The 17,721-nt window shown below is 50.4% G+C and overlaps 1 protein-coding gene and 1 long non-coding RNA gene across 2 annotated transcripts in view; both read right to left on the bottom strand.

Moving 5' to 3' along the window:
- LOC309642169 overlaps window positions 1-17,721 on the bottom strand; it is a 998,009-nt gene that overhangs the window by 596,328 nt on the left and 383,960 nt on the right. The gene's annotated exons all lie outside the window — the stretch shown is intronic.
- TCERG1L (transcription elongation regulator 1 like) overlaps window positions 198-17,721 on the bottom strand; it is a 203,670-nt gene continuing 186,146 nt past the window's right edge. Inside the window, exons 10-12 of the mRNA XM_082423207.1 lie at window positions 9,572-9,661; window positions 5,535-5,653; window positions 198-1,782 (exon numbers count right to left, since the gene is read on the bottom strand). Of these exons, the coding sequence (XP_082279333.1) occupies window positions 1,626-1,782; window positions 5,535-5,653; window positions 9,572-9,661 (366 nt within the window). The 3' untranslated portion in view covers window positions 198-1,625. The remainder of the gene's footprint in view (window positions 1,783-5,534; window positions 5,654-9,571; window positions 9,662-17,721) is intronic.

Genomic DNA, 17,721 nt, shown 5'->3' with positions numbered 1-17,721 from the left:
CCCCCCCAGACACCTTTCCTGGCGGTTCTGGGCGGAGTGCAGCTAATGAGACATGGCCACAGGGCGACCTTCCCCCGGAGGGTGGCTCACCAGCAGCTCCCGTTGGCTTCCTGGCAGTTCGCTCGGCCGGGCTGTGCCTTCTCTGGCCGTGTCTGGATCTCTGCGCTGGTGGGGAAGCTTGTCTGAGCTGGGGCGGGGCGTGCGGATGGCCGCTCCTTACCTCTGCTCTTCCCATGTTCTTCAGACCTGTCTCTACTCACAGCCCTCATCACCCCAGTTCCCTTTCTGTTCAGTTCCTCTCTTCACATTACGAGGGGACTTCTATCTCCTGATGGACCCTGTCTGATCCGGCAGCGGCATATGCATCTCAGAGTTCATCTCCTGCAGCGCTGATGGCCGCAGACGCCCAGCCCCACTGGGTGATGGTCTGAATCTGAGCCACGGCTCCGGAACCCACAGAGGTCACTGGCATAGAAGGTAACCAGTTAACAATACGGGCATTAAGACCATGGTGTACCCCGATAAAGAGAGAATCCCTCCTTGCCCAATTCCCTCCTAATATGTGTGGCAAAAAGTGTTCTTTTTTTGGGAACTGACTGATGAGAAAGAAGGTAGGTGGGGAGGAGGTGCCACTGTGAGCTAGAGACAAAGACAGGGTTAGTGACTCCATAAACCTGAAATCAGTGAACAGGTGTTCAATTGATTAGAATGCAATTAATTAGCTGGAGTTCTATCAAGTATGGTTCCACCCGGAACTCGTAATTTGAAAAGCAAGATTTCTATTTGAGTAGTACTTTCACAGCCCTTATGTGCAATCGTAAATATTTTTATGAATCTTTCCAAATAGAGTATCTTTAGCTGAAACAAAGTTTTGTTGCTTAAGATTGTGTTGGAAGTCTAAGCCACAAAAATACACTGGTTTAAAATATTTATTAATTCAAAAAAATTTTTAATTTTTTATACAAAGATGGTGAGAAAAATCTCATGCAAACTCTGGGCATACAAGAAAAATAACTTAAATATTAATAGGATGATTTTGTACAAAATAATTCTTTTTTAAGTAGGACCTCCCACAGAAAGCACAGCCCTCTTCTCCAGGCCCAATGTCCCCGGAGGGGGCTGAGGCGATTGCCCTTTGACCTGTAGGTGGTCCACAGTCCAAGTGTCCGACGGTCACAGGTGTCACTATGATGATGAACAGCCTACACTACTACTTGGAAAACTAGACCTGGGGACCCGAGCCGGGACGTCCCAACACCACAGAACTCCTGAAGGATGGAAGGAACTCATGAAAATTTTCACAAAAGTTTCAGATAATCAGCTCGACTCATGAAAACACCTTGAGATGGTTAGAGATGGTGTCTGTTTCTGCTGAGGTACAAACCTGCAGATTTAGAATCTGTCTATATTACAAGTAATTTGCATAATTAAAGCAATTAAGGGAGCAACATATCACGGCAATTAGAAATGCATCAAACTCGGAAAGTTCTACCAAAGGGAGCTTCAATATGAAACAATAACCCTCTGAGAACGAAGCCCACGGCCCCTGGGGCTCCCGACCCGGCTGTGTGGGCGGCCACCGCCCAGGCCTCCGCCACACTCAGCCTGATGGCATTTGCTCACACTCATCTCATTTTCCGTAGCCTGAGTCTGTTTTCCTTGTCCCGCTTCTTGAGAATAAGGATGAATTGGTTGAAAAAATGCTCCTGGTCCTTCCGCTTTTGGACAAGTCGAAACCTCTGATCCCGGCCGTACTTCTCAGCAAACTCCTTAAATGTGGTCCTGAAAGACCAAAAGCACCCTGAGACCCCTTCCTGGAGGAGAGCGGGCGCTGGTGCTCTGCGCACCTCCTGCCCGAGCTCAGGGTGGGGAACTCCCTCTTCCAGGCCTGGGAGCAGCACCCTCGGCTGGAGGGCAGCAGGAGGACGGGCAGCAGGAACAGCGCTGGGCCTCCGACACCACCTGCCTGCTCCCCTCACTGGCTGTCATTCCCCACTGGGCCCGGCAGGGGCCTGAGCCACGTAACTCGCACACTTGCCCATTTCTGCATCCAACCGGCCTCTGGGCATGAGCCTGGCCTCACCTGCCTCCTGGGCCTGGTGTCACTGCGAGCTTCTCACTGCCCACCCCCATCACCGCTCCGGCCACACAGGTCTTCTGTCCCCTGCTCTCACTGGGCTCCAACTTGCCATGGTCTTTGCGTATGCTGTTCCCTCTGCCTGGCACACCCTTCCCTCGTTTCTTCCCTCATCATGTAAAGCCCTCTCCTCATTAGATGTGAGGACCAGCCCGTCTTCCTCAGGGAAACCCGCCCCATCTACGGGTCAGAGAACTGGGTATCATCTTGAGGAGCCTCAACTGTGCAATGTTACTCGCCCCTCCCTGCTCGAGTAGAAGTGTGTCACCTGCTTTGTTTTCTGTGGAGCATCTCGAATGTCTAAGCCCAGTGGCCGGCATGTGCTCAGCACCCAAATACTGACTGAATCCATGATTGCCCGGCCAGGGAGTCCCCTGTAAGAAACTCACTGGCACCAGCCAGGCCAGGCCAGAGCGGGTGGGGCAGCTCAAAGGGCAGAAGGAGTGGACGTGGCTTGGCAGACAAATGGAACCTTTGCCAGCATCGGCTCCCCACGGCTTCCTCTCCTCCCAGGCCGGAGCTTGAAGCCAGTGGTTGGGACGGCTCCAGGCAATGGAGGGGGGGGGGGCGGGGGGGGGGAGGGCGGAGGAGACAGTTCCTGCACGTGTCGCCCGCCTCCTGCTTGCAGAGAGCTGGGGCCGCCCGCCTCCTGCTTGCAGAGAGCTGGGGCTGGGGCTGCAGGAGGGGCCCGAGGTGAGGGAGAAGCGCGCTCGCCCTGTGCCGGGGGGAGGCCTCTTGCTCCTCCTATTTCTCTTTGTGGAGGAATTTATATTTCATTGCAGACATTTAATTGTTGCATTAAGTTATCGTAACTTAACGGTTCTTTTTTCATCCGTGAATAACAAGATTATACTGACGCGGCTGTTAGGAGACAAGTTGAATCTTTAGTAGACCCACCCTCACTGCTGTCACTAAACGATGAGTCTCATTCCTTCCTCACCAAGCACTGCTCTCCTCCCTGCACACGCCGGGATTCCGCTTGCTAGACACTTCCCGAGGAGAGGAAACCCTTCTCTCTGGTTTTCAACTTTCTCCGTTCGTTCTTTCCTTCTTTTCCTCCCTCCCTCCCTTCCTTCCTTCCTTCCTTCCATGATTTCACAATTGCCATGAGGTGTGACTAACACACACTTATTTGAGCTTCCATCACCGATCTTCTTGGGAAAAGTGAGACGCTGACAGGCACAGGGGGCTTGTTATCCTGGTCGCGTGTCTGGGGGAGCCTGAGCACCTTCAATCAGGGGCTGGGCGGAGCCCCTTCTAGAGAGGTCCTATTCTGGGCACCTCTGAAAAGAAGTGTCCCTGAAAAGAAAAAAGAAAACTCCGACCCTTTAGCCGTGCCCAAGGGGACAGCCTGGCTTACTGCTGACCCTGGTGGACCGTCCAGTGAGCCTGGGGAAGTCCTCCGAGTCTCCTGCACTGCATCTCCCTTTCCCCTGGGGACGTGGTCACCCGCAGTTGAAGGAGGTGGCCGCTGTGGCCAGAGCACCAGTCCGCCAGCCCATGGGGAGGTCCCCAGAGGCTCCTCTCCCTTCTCCAAGACCCCGAGAGCCGGGCAGGGCTGGGATCTGGCCCTGGACCATCCCCACGGCTAGCATCAGAGCCAGGATGACTGGAGGTGGGGCCGAGGGTACTCAGGACGCCTGCGCTGAGCCCCCTGGCGACCAGTGGGCGGCAGGGAGAACTGTCACTAGGACGCCTGCGCAACGGCAGGAAGAGAATGTAAAGAAGATCTGAAAAGGGTTTTGAAATGTCGCAGAATTAGCTACCTTTGAAATAAAAACTAGTTTTATAATTATAAAAGTAACATATGCCCAGTGTACATTCCTAAAAAATAGCAGGCAATTAAATCTAATTTCAAAGAGTAACTTCATTTCTACCACTGATTTTCCTTCTCTGTGTGCATAATCTTGTTCGTAATTGCTGAATACATTCTGAATATCTCTCCTTTGCCTTCATAACATATTCATGGCAGGGGGACTAGGCTGGCTATTGTTAACATTTTACCAATGGATGGCCAGAGACGATTAGCTAATTGTCTTCACCGACGGCACCAGTGGTAATAATGGGAGCTCTCCAGGACCTGCCAGGCGCCGTGGGTCTTGCCTACACGAAGCCCCACACACCATCCTCCTAGTGGCCCGTGAGGCAGGGCAGCTACACCCCCTCAGATCAAGACACCTGAGCTGTGAAGGTCCAGTGCCTGGCCCTGCGGCGGGGGCCAAGGATGGGCAGGGCTGCTGTGCACTGAGGCAGGGGCTCTAGATCCAACCCCCTCCCCCCCAACCCAGGGTCACCAGCTGGGGGGACAGAGCAAAGCCACGGCTAGAACCCAGAGTTCTCCTAGAAAAATCACAATTTACAAATCATTAGACCCACATTTGCTTTCCTGGGTTAGCATTTGGTGATGGGGATAATTCATGAGAATTTTTTTCCCATTCAGAAAGTATCTATCCTTTAAATAGGCGAAGAAGTTTTCTGAGGCCTATGTAACCACCACTAAATTATATTATCCAGTTACTGGCCAATGAATTAACCAATTATTGATCAAAATGTAGATGCCTACATCTGCATAGAAGGCAAACATCATTCATTAAAATGAATTAATGTTCATTTAAATATGATTTATTTATGCATTATTAAAAATGCATGATGTCAGCATTATTATAAAAATTATAATGTGTAAATGTCCATTTAAAAATAATGTCCCAATTTAAAATGAAAATACATCAAAATCAATCATTTTTCACTCATAAAAGTTATAGTTGTATAATTAAGTAGTTCTTGTGCATTAATTTTTAAATGTCAATTAAAGTTAATTTTAAAGTCGAGTTCAGCTTATGTATTTTTCTAGTTTCTAACATCATTTTCATATTAGTTTGTTTTATTTCATGGGAATAATGCCTGATTATCTTAGGTGAGGTTGACAGCCAAGTTCACTCGGGCCCTTTGCTGGTGTGGAGTGTCTTCAGTTCACACTCTGGACAGCTGCCCAGGCATGTGGAACCCAGGGGCTGGAGGGGTTTATTTGCTGTTGCTGTGTATCGTTTGTTTTGCATTTGTATTCCTCCATCATTAGATCAGGGGAATTAGGCCCCATCTCACGAGGGCTGACCTATTGATGAGTTATTTTGGCCTTGGAGTCAGGGCTGCTGACCTGTGGAAAACCACCACGTAAGGTGGACAGAGCTGCCGGGGTGCCTTTGGTTAGCAAGCAGTGCTGGGAGGTTTGTTCATGGCCGGCACAGGGGAGAAGGGCTTCCCGCTCCAAAATTACACGTTTGATGTCTATGGAACATAGGTCACATGATTTAACCCAAACTGACTTTAAAAGACCCCTTACAAAATTTGGTAAATTTCCAGCCCCAGAAATCGCCTGGCCTTAACTCACTTTCCATACCTGGGTGAGAGTTTAGATTCCTCTAGAAGTTTTTTGAATTCTTCTTTGGCTAGCAGCAATTTGCTTTTCTTTTCCTTGTATTCTTCTTTTATTCTTGTCTTGACAAACTGTTCAAATATCTTAAGACACACACAAAAGAGAACTATTACAAGAATGCATATCAGAAATGAACTCTTGTGCTTCAAACACCACGCAAAAACACAGCAAGAATCTGAGATGAGCCTGCCTTTTTCACAGTTGCTGGAGCTACAAACTAGAGCCTTTAATCTGGCCTCTCCATGAAAACAAGTGTCTGGACAATTACACCTGCTCTCCCACGAGGCCAATGTGCTTCTCCACGTCCAGGCACCATCTGGGGGTCAAACACTGAATCAGCCTGCTTAGGAATCCTGGGTATGAGTGGGCGGCCCTCTCCAGAGGTGCGGTGGCAGCGGTGGACAGTTTGGAAATCCCAGCCCCAGTGCTCCAGAATTTCTTGTTTTGGAACCTCTTGAGCAGCACTTACCTGCATGCGTTGTCTCACCGACTTTCACATCCTGGCCAGCAGTACCATGACACGTGAGAGTACGTGCTTTGTTCTAGTAATCCCTATGGCAATGTAACTGGCATTTGAGTCTCCAAAATGACTTTGAACTTGTGAAAAGAAAGTCAGCCCAGCATCTCTGGTTTCCCACACTCTAGTCTTCAAGAAGACCCACTTGTGAACAAGGGTCTGGTTCCCCAGGGGCTCCTGTGGACAAGGTGAGCCTCTCCTGGGTGTCATGGAAACACCCAGTGAGGAGACCTGACCACCGGGCACTGCACTCCCACTCCCCAGCTTGATGAGAATGGGCTTTGAAGCCTACCTCAACAGGAAAACCAGCCCCTTAGCCTAAAGGATATGGAAATTGTCTGGTAGGCAAATCCATCCAAGACCCTGGAAAGGTTTCTCTTGGGTACTGGCAGCCGACACAACGAAATGCCACCAGGGAATCCTTCTTTGCGGTAGACCATACTGTGAACCTCCCTTGCTTGGATTAAGACCGCTCGTTGTTCTAATATCAGAAAATTGTCATTTGTAGACTAAAGCCAAAGGGAGGTGGAGACAGCTGTTTCATTCCCAAAGCTCTCCAAGCCTCGAGAACGTTAAAAGGAGAATAAACTGGAGAAAATTTAGACGTGTGTACAAACGTAGATAAAAGGATCAATAAAAAGCCCACATCTGGTCCTATTAGGCCAATAAATAGCAGTTCTGTACCAACCCAATCAGTGGCCACTGCAGATACTGGAATCTGAGCCAAGAGCTCAGGGAATCTCCCGCCCTCCTGCCAAGGACATGGAACCAGGAAGCGGCGACTTGGCCGAAACCCCATCACTCCCCTGCAGAATGGGTCTCCCGGCTCTGCCTGACGGTTTCAGATTCCGTTTCAGTCACGGCCAGCCTTTACAGGAGTATAAATACAAAATGCTACCCGCCTCCTGAAGAATCATCAGCAAAATGAAATATTCAAGAACAGGTTAGACGGAGAGCGTGCATATATAAGTGAGAGTATGATCGGCTTATTTCACTTTCAAGGGAAGTGGTAATGTAAACTCTCCAGTTCTTTTATAATTTAAGCTAATAAAAAAGGTAAATGTAGGGTTATGATCCAAATAAAAGCATGTGGGTCCATCATTAGTTGGAGTTTTGCTCTATTAATTTTAAATCTGGATAGAAACCTTGGCTGGTGGTGGGGTCAGAGCTGGTGAGAAAGACCTCCTTCTCTCTCTGCCTGGAACGATTTATCCCTCTAATCAGATTTTGCTCTCTCCTCTGCCTTTGCTCTGCTGCTTTATTTATGCCGCTACAATTTAATGTAACAGGTTTTTTTTCCCCTCCTCTTTAACAAATTACACCAGCTTTATTCAAAATGGGGCATGACTTTTTAAAAGAGAGACCATTGGCCATTATCTTGTCATGGCGTGTTCTAGTGAAATAAGATGGAACACTCTGTGTTACCATAGAAACAGGTCTGATGAGCGCTCCCAGGACCCCTACTCTCTGTTTCGGCTCATTCACGTCTCCTCTGCAGACCCCGTGGAAGGATGGATGCAATGCACACACCATGAGCCTCGGCTTTTCCCATGAACACTATGTGACAGTAGGTCCCACACAGGGTCCACGTTTGGTGCTTGCCAGCCCAATTCATTCATAAATAGGACTGTGTTTTCTGAATGGGGCCCAAAAATTGTTTCCTTCATCAGTTCAGCTTCAGCCCCGTGCCTCTTAGAAACTACAACACTGTCGATTTGCTGGGGTGGGGTTTCTCTTACGATGCAGGCATTTAATCTGAGGTCTCTCTCGTGCTGAAGTGCATCAGCTACAGGGAGCCTGCTTCCTCCTCCTCCTCGTGGGGCTCTGGGACCACGCTGTGGTATGAACACAGGCCTGATGTTTCCTCTGCGTGACTTCACAGGGATGTCTGAGGGCCCCCCACCAAACGGCGGAGTCCGGCTGTGAGCTGACCTTCTAGTCTGATCTGTCTGCCCCGAGGGCACCCTGGCAGTCACGGCCCCTCCCGGTCAGCGCCTGTCTCTCTCACCGGGGCTGTGGGCGTCCAGCCCCCCTGCTCCCGTGGGTGAGTCGTGTGCCATGACCACCCCCCAGACACCCGGAGGGCAGGAGACCCTGCCCTGCCCAAGAGCCTGGTCCATTCCGGGCAAACAGCGCCCTGAGCTCCCTGACGTCTGAGAGACGGGACTTAAGCATTGAATCATCAGCTCGGCTTTTCTTGGGGGTGTGGTGGGAAGGGTCTTACTTCTTCACTTCTTCAACTTCCTTTAAAGGGCCTGATGGCCTCTAAAACCACCCATGGACTAGAGATGGGATAGCACTGATCACGACAGTCAGTGAGGCAGAGTCTACAGCTGTGCTGATCGTTACCTGTTACGGTTTAAAGTGATCTTGTCACCAAAATAAACGGGCTTCTCTCTGGTCACAGCTGGAGAGCTGAACTTTGTGATTTGTAATAGGGCAACAAAAGGGTGAGATATTACCAGTGATTAAAATCACCGAGTTTCCTCGGCTGTGGGGAAAACAGATATAAAACACCCAAACACAAAGTGAGGCCCTGCCCGCTTGGCCTGCATTGAGCCCCTTGGTCTACACCTAAGGGAACTTCACGAGTTGATGACAGAATTGAAAATAAAATTGCACTTTCCATCCTCTTGGGCCGGGCTTTCCCAGACCCTACTGTCTGAAATCAGATGGATGCCGCCAGGGCCGTGACATCAGAGGTGAGACGACCCTCGTGGGCTTGTGTCTCTAGTGATGGCGCCTGGTCACCCACTTTCCACATGTATCTGTTCTGCACTCAGAGGTCAGAGGGAGGGAGACGCACGATTGGGGCGGGACCAGAGATGCAGATGCAGAATCTGGATCCTTCTGGAATTTATCTCGGGGCCCTTCTTGGATGTGCTCCAGGAGCCACCAGATCCTGGCAGGGCTGTGAAAGCTCAAGCGTCCCCACCGGTCAGCACAGCCCGTCCCTCTGTCTGTCTGCTTAATCCGGGAGACAGTTCTGGCTCCGTGACTTGACTTGTCAACAAGCCAGGGCGGACCCCTGTCAAGTGTCCATTTAAAATGATCTCCAGGCCAGCTATCTCTAATCCATTCTTGCTTTTCTGGGGACCCACTTTCTAGAAAAGTCCATCCTTTACCTTTGCTACTATTGTTCCCTGGACCCTCTCCTATTTCACTTTAATTATCTCAGATCTTAAGTCTTTTTAATACAGCCATCCAGGATGTGGTTAATGTTCCCCAGAGCTGAGTTTTCACCTCTGTATCTGTCTCACGGGGTCATGACCAGGCGGTTCGCTAACAGCAGGTACCAGGGTGGCCTCCCTCTGCGCCCATAGCTCTTCCCATTCACGAGCTCACAGGCCAGCACTCAATTCTCATGGCTCCCCCACTGACACAGCAAAGATGACAGGCACCTGCTCATCCGCAGAGATCTCGGGTGGAGCACTGCTTTAACTCCGCGTCCTCGAGTCCATCACCACACCTCCTACCACCTTACCTGCTTCCGCTCCTCGGAGTTCAGCAGGAGATAGCGCGGATCAAACACGATTTTATGTAATTCTTTCTCCCAGGTAGAAAACGCTGACACCTGAAGAAAGATAGTCAATAGAGCTGGTTTTAGCATCTCGTGATGAGCCTGGAGTCACGCTGAAATGATCAATGGTGAGAAACAGCACTAAGGAACCAGGGGTTCAGGGATGTAGCATCGTTTAAAAGTGTTCAACTTGTCAAACTTTTAAGAAAATCAATATTTAGAGCATTTGAAAATCTAATTTCTAGACTCACGACACTATTTCCTCCCTGGATATCTTCCAGAGTCATGCGTCCTGATCTAAAACCCCAATTATGCCTGTGAAGCTGGGACATTCTGAAATGTCACATTGTGAAAGGAGATATTTGTAAAAATTTTCAGGACACCGCAGGTCGTAACAGAGGACAGTGTTTTAGAAATAATCAGAGTTTGGCACAATTTTAATTGATTTTTAATCAACATTTAAACGTTTTTTAGATAGGTCACCTTTTTAAACAAACTACCCTACATTCTAATAGTTTTAGATTTACAGAAAACTTGCAAAAATATTATGAACCTACCATCTACCCCATACCCAGTTTCCTATATTGCTGGCATCTTAATGTTAGTATGCTAGATGTGTCTACACTATTATAAACAGGAGTCCACACCTTACTCAGGTTTCTTTGGTTTTTGCCTAATTTTTTTTTCTGTCCCAGGATTCCACGCAGGACACCACATCACATGTAGTCTCGTGTCTCCTCGGGCTCCTCTGGGCTGTACAGTTTCTCACTCTCCTTGGTTTCGGTGACCTTGATAGTTCTGAGGAGTACTGGTCAGGTATTTTGTGAGATGTACCTCTGCTGGGATTTGTCTCAGTTTTTCTCTTGGTTCGACCAGGGCTGTGGGCTTAGGGAGGAAGACCCCAGAAAATGTGCCCTTCTTGTCCCATCCTATCAAGGTCCATACTGTCAACGTAACTTATCAGAGCTGATGTTGACCTTGATTGACCAGCTGAGGTCTTTCTTCTATGAATTTATTCTTTTTCCCCTATCCCATGCTGTCCTCTTTGGAGGGAAGTCACAATGTATAGCCCACACTTAAGGGGTCCGGCTCCACCTCCCGAGATGGGAGTATCTGTATAAGTTCCTTGGCATTCTTCTGGATGGGATATTTGTCCATTCTCTCACATTTACTTATTTGTTCAATCATTTGTTTATATCAATATAGACTCATGGATATTTATTTCATACTTTGGGTTATAATCTAACATGATTATTGATTTGCTCCTGGTTTGGCTGTCGTGGTTGGCTCCTGTGTCCCTGGGACGTACCCCATCATTTTGTTTTCTGGGCCCTTCAAGATGCTCCAGGGTCATCTCATATCGCTCCTACCTTGGCCCTATTGACTGTGCCTTAGGCCCCATGCTGGGTGCTGAGGGTTCAGAGAAAATAAATCAAGGCCACTGGCATCAGGAGGCCCACGGTCCAGGGTGAGGCAGAAAGCTAACTCAGGATCTCCTGGGGGGCATTAGTGTCCTTCCGGAGACATGCCCAGGAGCCAAGGGGACACAGAGAAGGGCCTGGGGAGAAGTTGTCTCGAACACTGGCTGTGCTGGAACTGGGCCCATGAAGGGCCTGGCAGGTGCTCACGAGGCGCTGCCTGCGGAGCGAAGGCCAGGCTCCAGGAACTGTGGGGAATGTGGAGATGACAAGGGCGGAGCACGGCTGGGATGAAGGAGGCCATGCGGGGCTGGGAAGAGGCAGGAGAGATGGGCAGAGCAGATGCGTGGGACACTCCCAGACCCACTTAGGCACCAGGGCCTTGTCTGGAGAGCAACGGGAGAAGAAGAGCCAGACGTGATGTGTATCTAGGAGCCTGGGCAGGGGAGGGACTTCCGGGACGTGGGGAGGTGAAGCCAGTGGGCAGTTTTCAAAAACAAGATCCCTTCACATTCTGACTTTTGAGCAGGTTAAAACATTTCTGGTAGAGATATTATTTCAATAGGAATTGTGCTTTGCTTGGTGCATCATAACATAATGATTTTTCAAAATTGACAATTCCTATCTTCACTAATAAAAATTAAAGCCCTTTTTAATACTCATGAGCTCTTTTATCAGGCAGGGTGACCCAAACTCCACCCAGGGATTTTTTTCAGTTGACTAAAAACATGGTGAAATTTTGACACATTACAGGGATTGGGGGTAGAGGCTCTGGAAAAGCATCAGGGCAGAATGATTTTTCTGTTTTTTGAGAGCTGACACTTGACCACGTGAGCATTAGGGTGGATATGGAGAGAAGGAAAGGCCAACTTCAATACAGCCCAATCAGATGGGCATCTATCCACCATGTAGGGACCTGTAAACCCCTCCAAGGTCCTAGTTTTGTAAGGAAGGCCAACGATTATTAAGAATTGGTGTCACATAACTGACTCCACCAGTTTGTTGAGAAGTTTTGGAGTTCTAGATGTATAATCAACTACGTTTAAAAAAATTAATATATTGTCCTTGCCTCCAGAGGAGTTTACAATCTGTATACAAGGCAAGATGGGCCATCTCCCCAATGACTGTAATTTGTGATAAAACAGACATCGTCACATAACCTGACAGCCACACTAACAGATGCTTTTGAAGTTCAGGGGAGGGTGGCAGTTTTGGACAGAGGGGCAGCCCGGGCGTGGGACCTGCGACAGAGGCTGGAGCAGAAGGGAAGTCTGGGCAGTCGAGTGTGAAACGGGGCCCGTCACTGCCGGTGGGTGGGCACAGCCTTGTCTGTGAGACAGACTCTTGCCAAAGAAGGACCCTGATGACTGTCGTTCCCTCGACTGTGAGACTCATTCTTGATGGAAGCCCAGCCTCCCTGGACCTGTGTCCCCACGGTCACGTTGTCTGGTAGGTTCATTCCATGGGGCAGGGGCTGAGGCCTCCCCTTTCTTGCTGGAGGCCTGCAGGGAGCCATTCTCCACTCCCAGGGGTCCCCAAGTTCTCCACGGTGGGCCCTCCACAATAGGTTGGCTTCCTTAAAGCCGGTGGGAGAATCTCTATATATGAGACCCAATCTTACATAACATGGTGTCACACCGACATGGGGGTGACCCCCCATCCTATTTGGAGTCCTGCCCACTCTCAAGAGAGGAGGTTATTCAAGATGTGTGCTCTGGGGTGGGAGTCTTGGCGCCACCCTAGAACTCTGCCCACACAGCAGGCCCCCAAGACAAATGCACGTTCTTGCCTCTAACTTGGCCTTCGATTCTCAGCAGTGATCTCCATCCCGCGTCTGCCTAACAGTCCTTTGAATCTTTGACACTTTACATGTGATTTGGTCCAGGATAGTGGAACTCTTCAGCCAATTTTAGACCCTTTCCTGCAGAAGTCCCGTCCTTCCCTGCAGCCTGACCATGTCGTGTAGTGATTCCGCCTCCCTTCCTGGGCCGTGTTCTGTGATGTATACATCATCTCCTGACAGTTGGCAACGTATTCCGTCTCAGGGTGCTGACACCAGGTGACTCTGTGCCGTGGGTGAAGGTCAGCACTACTTGTCTTGCTGAGAGTGTGTTTGGACACTGTCCTGGCCCATGCCGCTGGCCTCTGGTTAGCACTCATGCACATCTTTATTTAACCCCCCACTGGAACATCACCCGCTATGGGCTGGGAATCGGGAGACGTGGGCAGCGGGTCCCCTGAGCTGTGCTGGAGGCCAGCCTCCTGCAGTCTTGTGCTTCTCCTGCTGGCAGACTCCCCTCTGATTCATCTTCAGTGTCTGAATTGTGTTCCCTGGCATTTCTACAACAGAAGACACCAGAGCTGGTGGTTGGAAACCCAGGCACAGAGAAGGAGCGGCAGCATGGACCGGCCAGGGCGCAGTTCCCAAACCTGGACAGATGCCGCCATAAAGTGGAAACTGTCAGCAGGCGTCCACCCCCGGCAGTGGTCCAAGGCTGCCGCCTGGCTGGCTGACATGTGGGCATCCCACGTGGCACTGTTTGCACCTACAGGTGTCACTGCTGGAGGGAACGACAGTTCCAGCAAGGCTGCAGATCAAAGGGGAGACACTGGTACCCTCTCTGCGGCCACATAAACCAGGCCCTTCCTGTCATAGTTGTTTTCAAGGTTCTCCCAGAAAAATAACCTTGTTTTAAAACCCCAAAGAATCGTGCCAGCACAAGTAGCAAAATGACGACCTCACCCTTGTCGCCTTTGGGGGTGGTCATCTCGTGCCTGGACGACCACAGTGGCCTCCTGATGGCTCCCCGTCCCCCAGCATCATTTTCCCTTGACTCGCAGCCCCCATCTTTCCAAGAGCCCTCAGACCAACGGGTCGGCCACTCGGCCAGCACCCAGGGCTCTCGGGTCTGGCCCCAGCTGTCCACCCAGCGTCCGGTCCAGCTGAGCGGCCCTGAGCGCCCCCCACCAGCGAGGGTCCCCGACGGTGCCCACGCCGGGTGGCTGACCCCTCCACCCCCTCCACCCACGGGGCACGGCAGGGTGACACCCTCTCGGAAGCCACCACGAGGTGACCCTTCCCCGGATGACACCGGCTCCAACCTCAGCCCCGCCTTCACGGAAACCTCTCCGAAGGCCAAGGAGTGGGCCCTGCATTGCTCCTGAGGAAAGGGACCCCGTTAAGTAACGTGCTCTGAGAGCGTTGGGTTAAGGCTAAAAAGCGAGATAATAACGCAAGTCCCGTGGGTGCCACGGGGCCATGGCCGTCCCCTCGGGGTCCTGCCCCCAGGCTGGGCACCCAAAGGAGGCAGGCATGCTTCGTCTCTGAAACCAAAGGCTGTTTTGAGTGCTTGTCAAGCCTTGGGTCACAGAAAAGGAGCCGGAGGACGAGAGGAAGGCACCCGTCTGCCTGTCTGTCTGCCTGCACGTGCGGGTCGGACCCTCGGCTGGCATCCTCTCTCCCCTTGCTATCACCTCTGGTCTCTCCTGGTCTCAGGGAAACGGACCAAGGCCTCAGGCGGGAGGTGCGAAGGCCTCTCTCACCTGGGAAGGGGAGAAGCAGGTGTGGGAGCTCTGAGGGGGCACGAGGCCACTGGGGGGGACCTGACATGCTGAGCTGTGCAGGAGGCCCAGTGGCCCCTGAAGACGGTCCCTGAATCTCCCTGCAGCCTGAGCCCACTGCCCTCTGCTCCCAGGGGCCGGAGACCGTGGCCACGGCCCCTCCGTGCATTTGCCCAAGTTTGCCCTCCTGCCTTCTCTACCTCCAGGCCCCACCCTCGCCCCAACACCACCTCCCTCCGTCGGCGCTCACCCCACCCCTCCCGAGCCCAGACCCCCTCCCTGCCCACTACCTCTCCCTCCGGGGCCACCCTTCCTGAGCGCCCAGACCCCGCCGCCCTGACACCGCGGGTCACGTGTGAGGATGTGCCCAGCATCCTCTGGTCCTCTGCTCTGTCCTCCACGCCGCCTGCAGGCTCCGCTGATGAGAGATGGCGTGTTGCTTGTAATTAGCACTCCCGCCATTACCCTCTTTATCCAATTTCCTGGAACGCACAGCTGTGTCTTCTATTTCTGGCTCTGGAGCTCCTGACAATTAAAGGCGGCTTGAGGTGGACACAGCACAGGATGAAGTGAGCAGGCTGTGCTCCGGGCTCACCCTGGACGGGAGGCGGTGTCATCTCCGGGACCATCTAGAAGCAGCCGCGAGAACGGAGCTTGGGTGACGGCGGCACATTTGGGAGGTGACGCCAGGCATGCAGGACACTGACACGTGGAGGGAGAAGAACGGTGCATAAATGGGCAGGTGGCCCCTGGGGGCCCCAGGCCGCCGTGCCCCCAGGGAACCGTGGAGACTCACGCAGAACACGCTGGAATCTGCCTGCAATTCGTCCCACCGAAGGCGGGGAAGTGGCGGTTCACCTCCTGCTCCCACCCTCCCTGGTGGAGCGCTGCCCCTGGAGATGCTCAATCCCTAAATTTAGAGGGGGGAGTGGTCGGCATGTGGAAGGTTCCCCTGAGCCCAGGTGAGCCAGGTGACCCACAGGTGATCCAGAAGTGAGAAAGGGGCTGCGTGCTTCCCCCAGACTCCGGGACATGTCGATGCCCACCCTCGACTCCTAGCGCTCATGGTATTTTGCCAATTTTGGCGCTTTTTTTGGTATTTTGATTGATAAATAAAACTTTGCACTGTTATTCCACCGTATCTCAGTTAATTTTACTTACTTTTCTTTCACATTAGGGATAGTTATAACCCCTTTCTAGGCATTAGAGTGGGTGGTCCACAACTCCCCCAAGGTCATCTTCATGATTAGACCACGATCTACTCACTAATAGACAGGTGACCACAGTAATATCTGCAGAGCTGAATCGCCAAAGGCCACGGCAGTTAACTCAGGAAAGAGAAACCACAGCATAAAAACCAAGAGAAAACCCAAATCAAAGGAAAAGAAGAATGAGAGTCAAAAAATAATAAATAGTAAATATTCATACTTCTTACTATTCAGTGCTGGTGGAGCACGCTGGTCAAACACCACTGGGAGAATACATTGTAAGAAAATGATTTTTTCCAAAACAATTTGGTAATACAGGTCAAATGTTGACAGCGTGTAGGAAACAATCCTACACACAAAAAAACCAACATTAATGCATCGATATGGTCATCAGAGTGTTATTTAAACTAGCAAAACTGGGCAATAAACTAAATAAATGAAAAAAGGGATTTTTGAACTGACAATGAATCGACTACTATACCCTCATCAAAAATGTTCCCAAAGGTTTATAGTAATATTTTAAAAATGGGTAAAAGGAGAAAACAGTATACCAATGTATAAGTTAGGTTGAACCTTATGAAATTGACTATATTAAAAAACTTTGGTTCAGCCATGTTCAACTACAGTTCAATCTTGGTTATACTATATAATACAAATGTTTATTTTTGCTATTTCTTTAAAATCTGTTTCTAGAAAGAAAGACTGGAAGGAAATGTACCCACTGACGATAATAATTGTCTCTTAGGGTTGGGCTTCAGGTGATTTTTTTCTTATTTCTATTCTCTGTATTTTGCAATTTTCCTATAATGAGCATGTGTTCTTTTGAGAGCACGATTTTATTTTATTAGTTGTATGTGCCTGGTGAGACTTTGAAGAGCTGCCATCGGAACACGAAGTGGATAAACTTCCCGAGGAGCAAAGATTCACCTCGTGGAAGAGACCCTGCAGGTGTCCACAACTCATGAGCTACAGCTCAGGCACCTCACCTCCAGAGCCATCTCACCTGTGATGTGTACCTGCACCTGAGGGTGACTGAAACCCTTCCCCACATGTCTTGGCCCAAGTGCCACTACAGCCCCAGGCAATGCCACTTATGCATCTGAGTGAAGGAGCACCGGACATCCCCCACCAGGGAGGGGGTCTTCCTGCCACATGGGAGAAGATGCAGCTTCCCTGATGGTGGGAGGACACCTGGTAAAGAGCCTCTCCTTCACTTGGACCAACTTTGCACCAAAAACCTCAGGGTGGACGCCTGTCTTAGCGCAGAGAGAGACCACTGTGGCTGGGCTGGCGAGGGCCTGAGGCCTGTGAGTTCCATATTTCAACACAGACTTGAACCCAAGTCCAGGGGTCTCAGCTGCAGAGCTGGCCACTGTGCCAGTCAGTCTCCCCAAGGCTGCCCGCTGCTGGGAAGCTGGCTGGGGGTCACTCGCAGAGGGACTCTGGAGTGCCTGAATCAAGGTCCAGGGTGATGGAAGAGTCTTTCTTTCTCGGCGCCTGGGAAAGCCACTTCCAAGGGATACTTTGCAGAAGGAAGACACCTTCGATAAAATGTCTCTAATGCATTTATCTAAATAGACAGGGTTAAATTAATCCTCTGCTACTCAATGAATCCTGCCCCTTTATAGACCAAAGTTTAAAGAAAACCCTACTGTGGTTTATACTAGTGAAACAATATAAAAACAAAACCTTCCACTTACATATTTCAAAACCACAAAACCGAAGGCCCCTTCCCCAAGCCATAATCCCCATGGAATGCCCCAAACCATATGCCCTTTTAAAACTACTAGAAATCCACACACCTAGTGCCATCATTCTATAAGCACATGAGTTTCTGAGCTGAAGCACTGAACAAATGCAATAAAAAATCTTATTAATCACCCAACCTATGAAAAACGTGACCTTTCTCGGCTGCATTTTTAAGCAA

Source organism: Balaenoptera physalus (genome assembly GCF_965194825.1).
Source record: "Balaenoptera physalus genome assembly, chromosome: 14".
Taxonomy (NCBI): Eukaryota; Metazoa; Chordata; class Mammalia; order Artiodactyla; family Balaenopteridae; genus Balaenoptera; species Balaenoptera physalus.
This window is presented reverse-complemented; position numbering and strand designations above follow the sequence as displayed.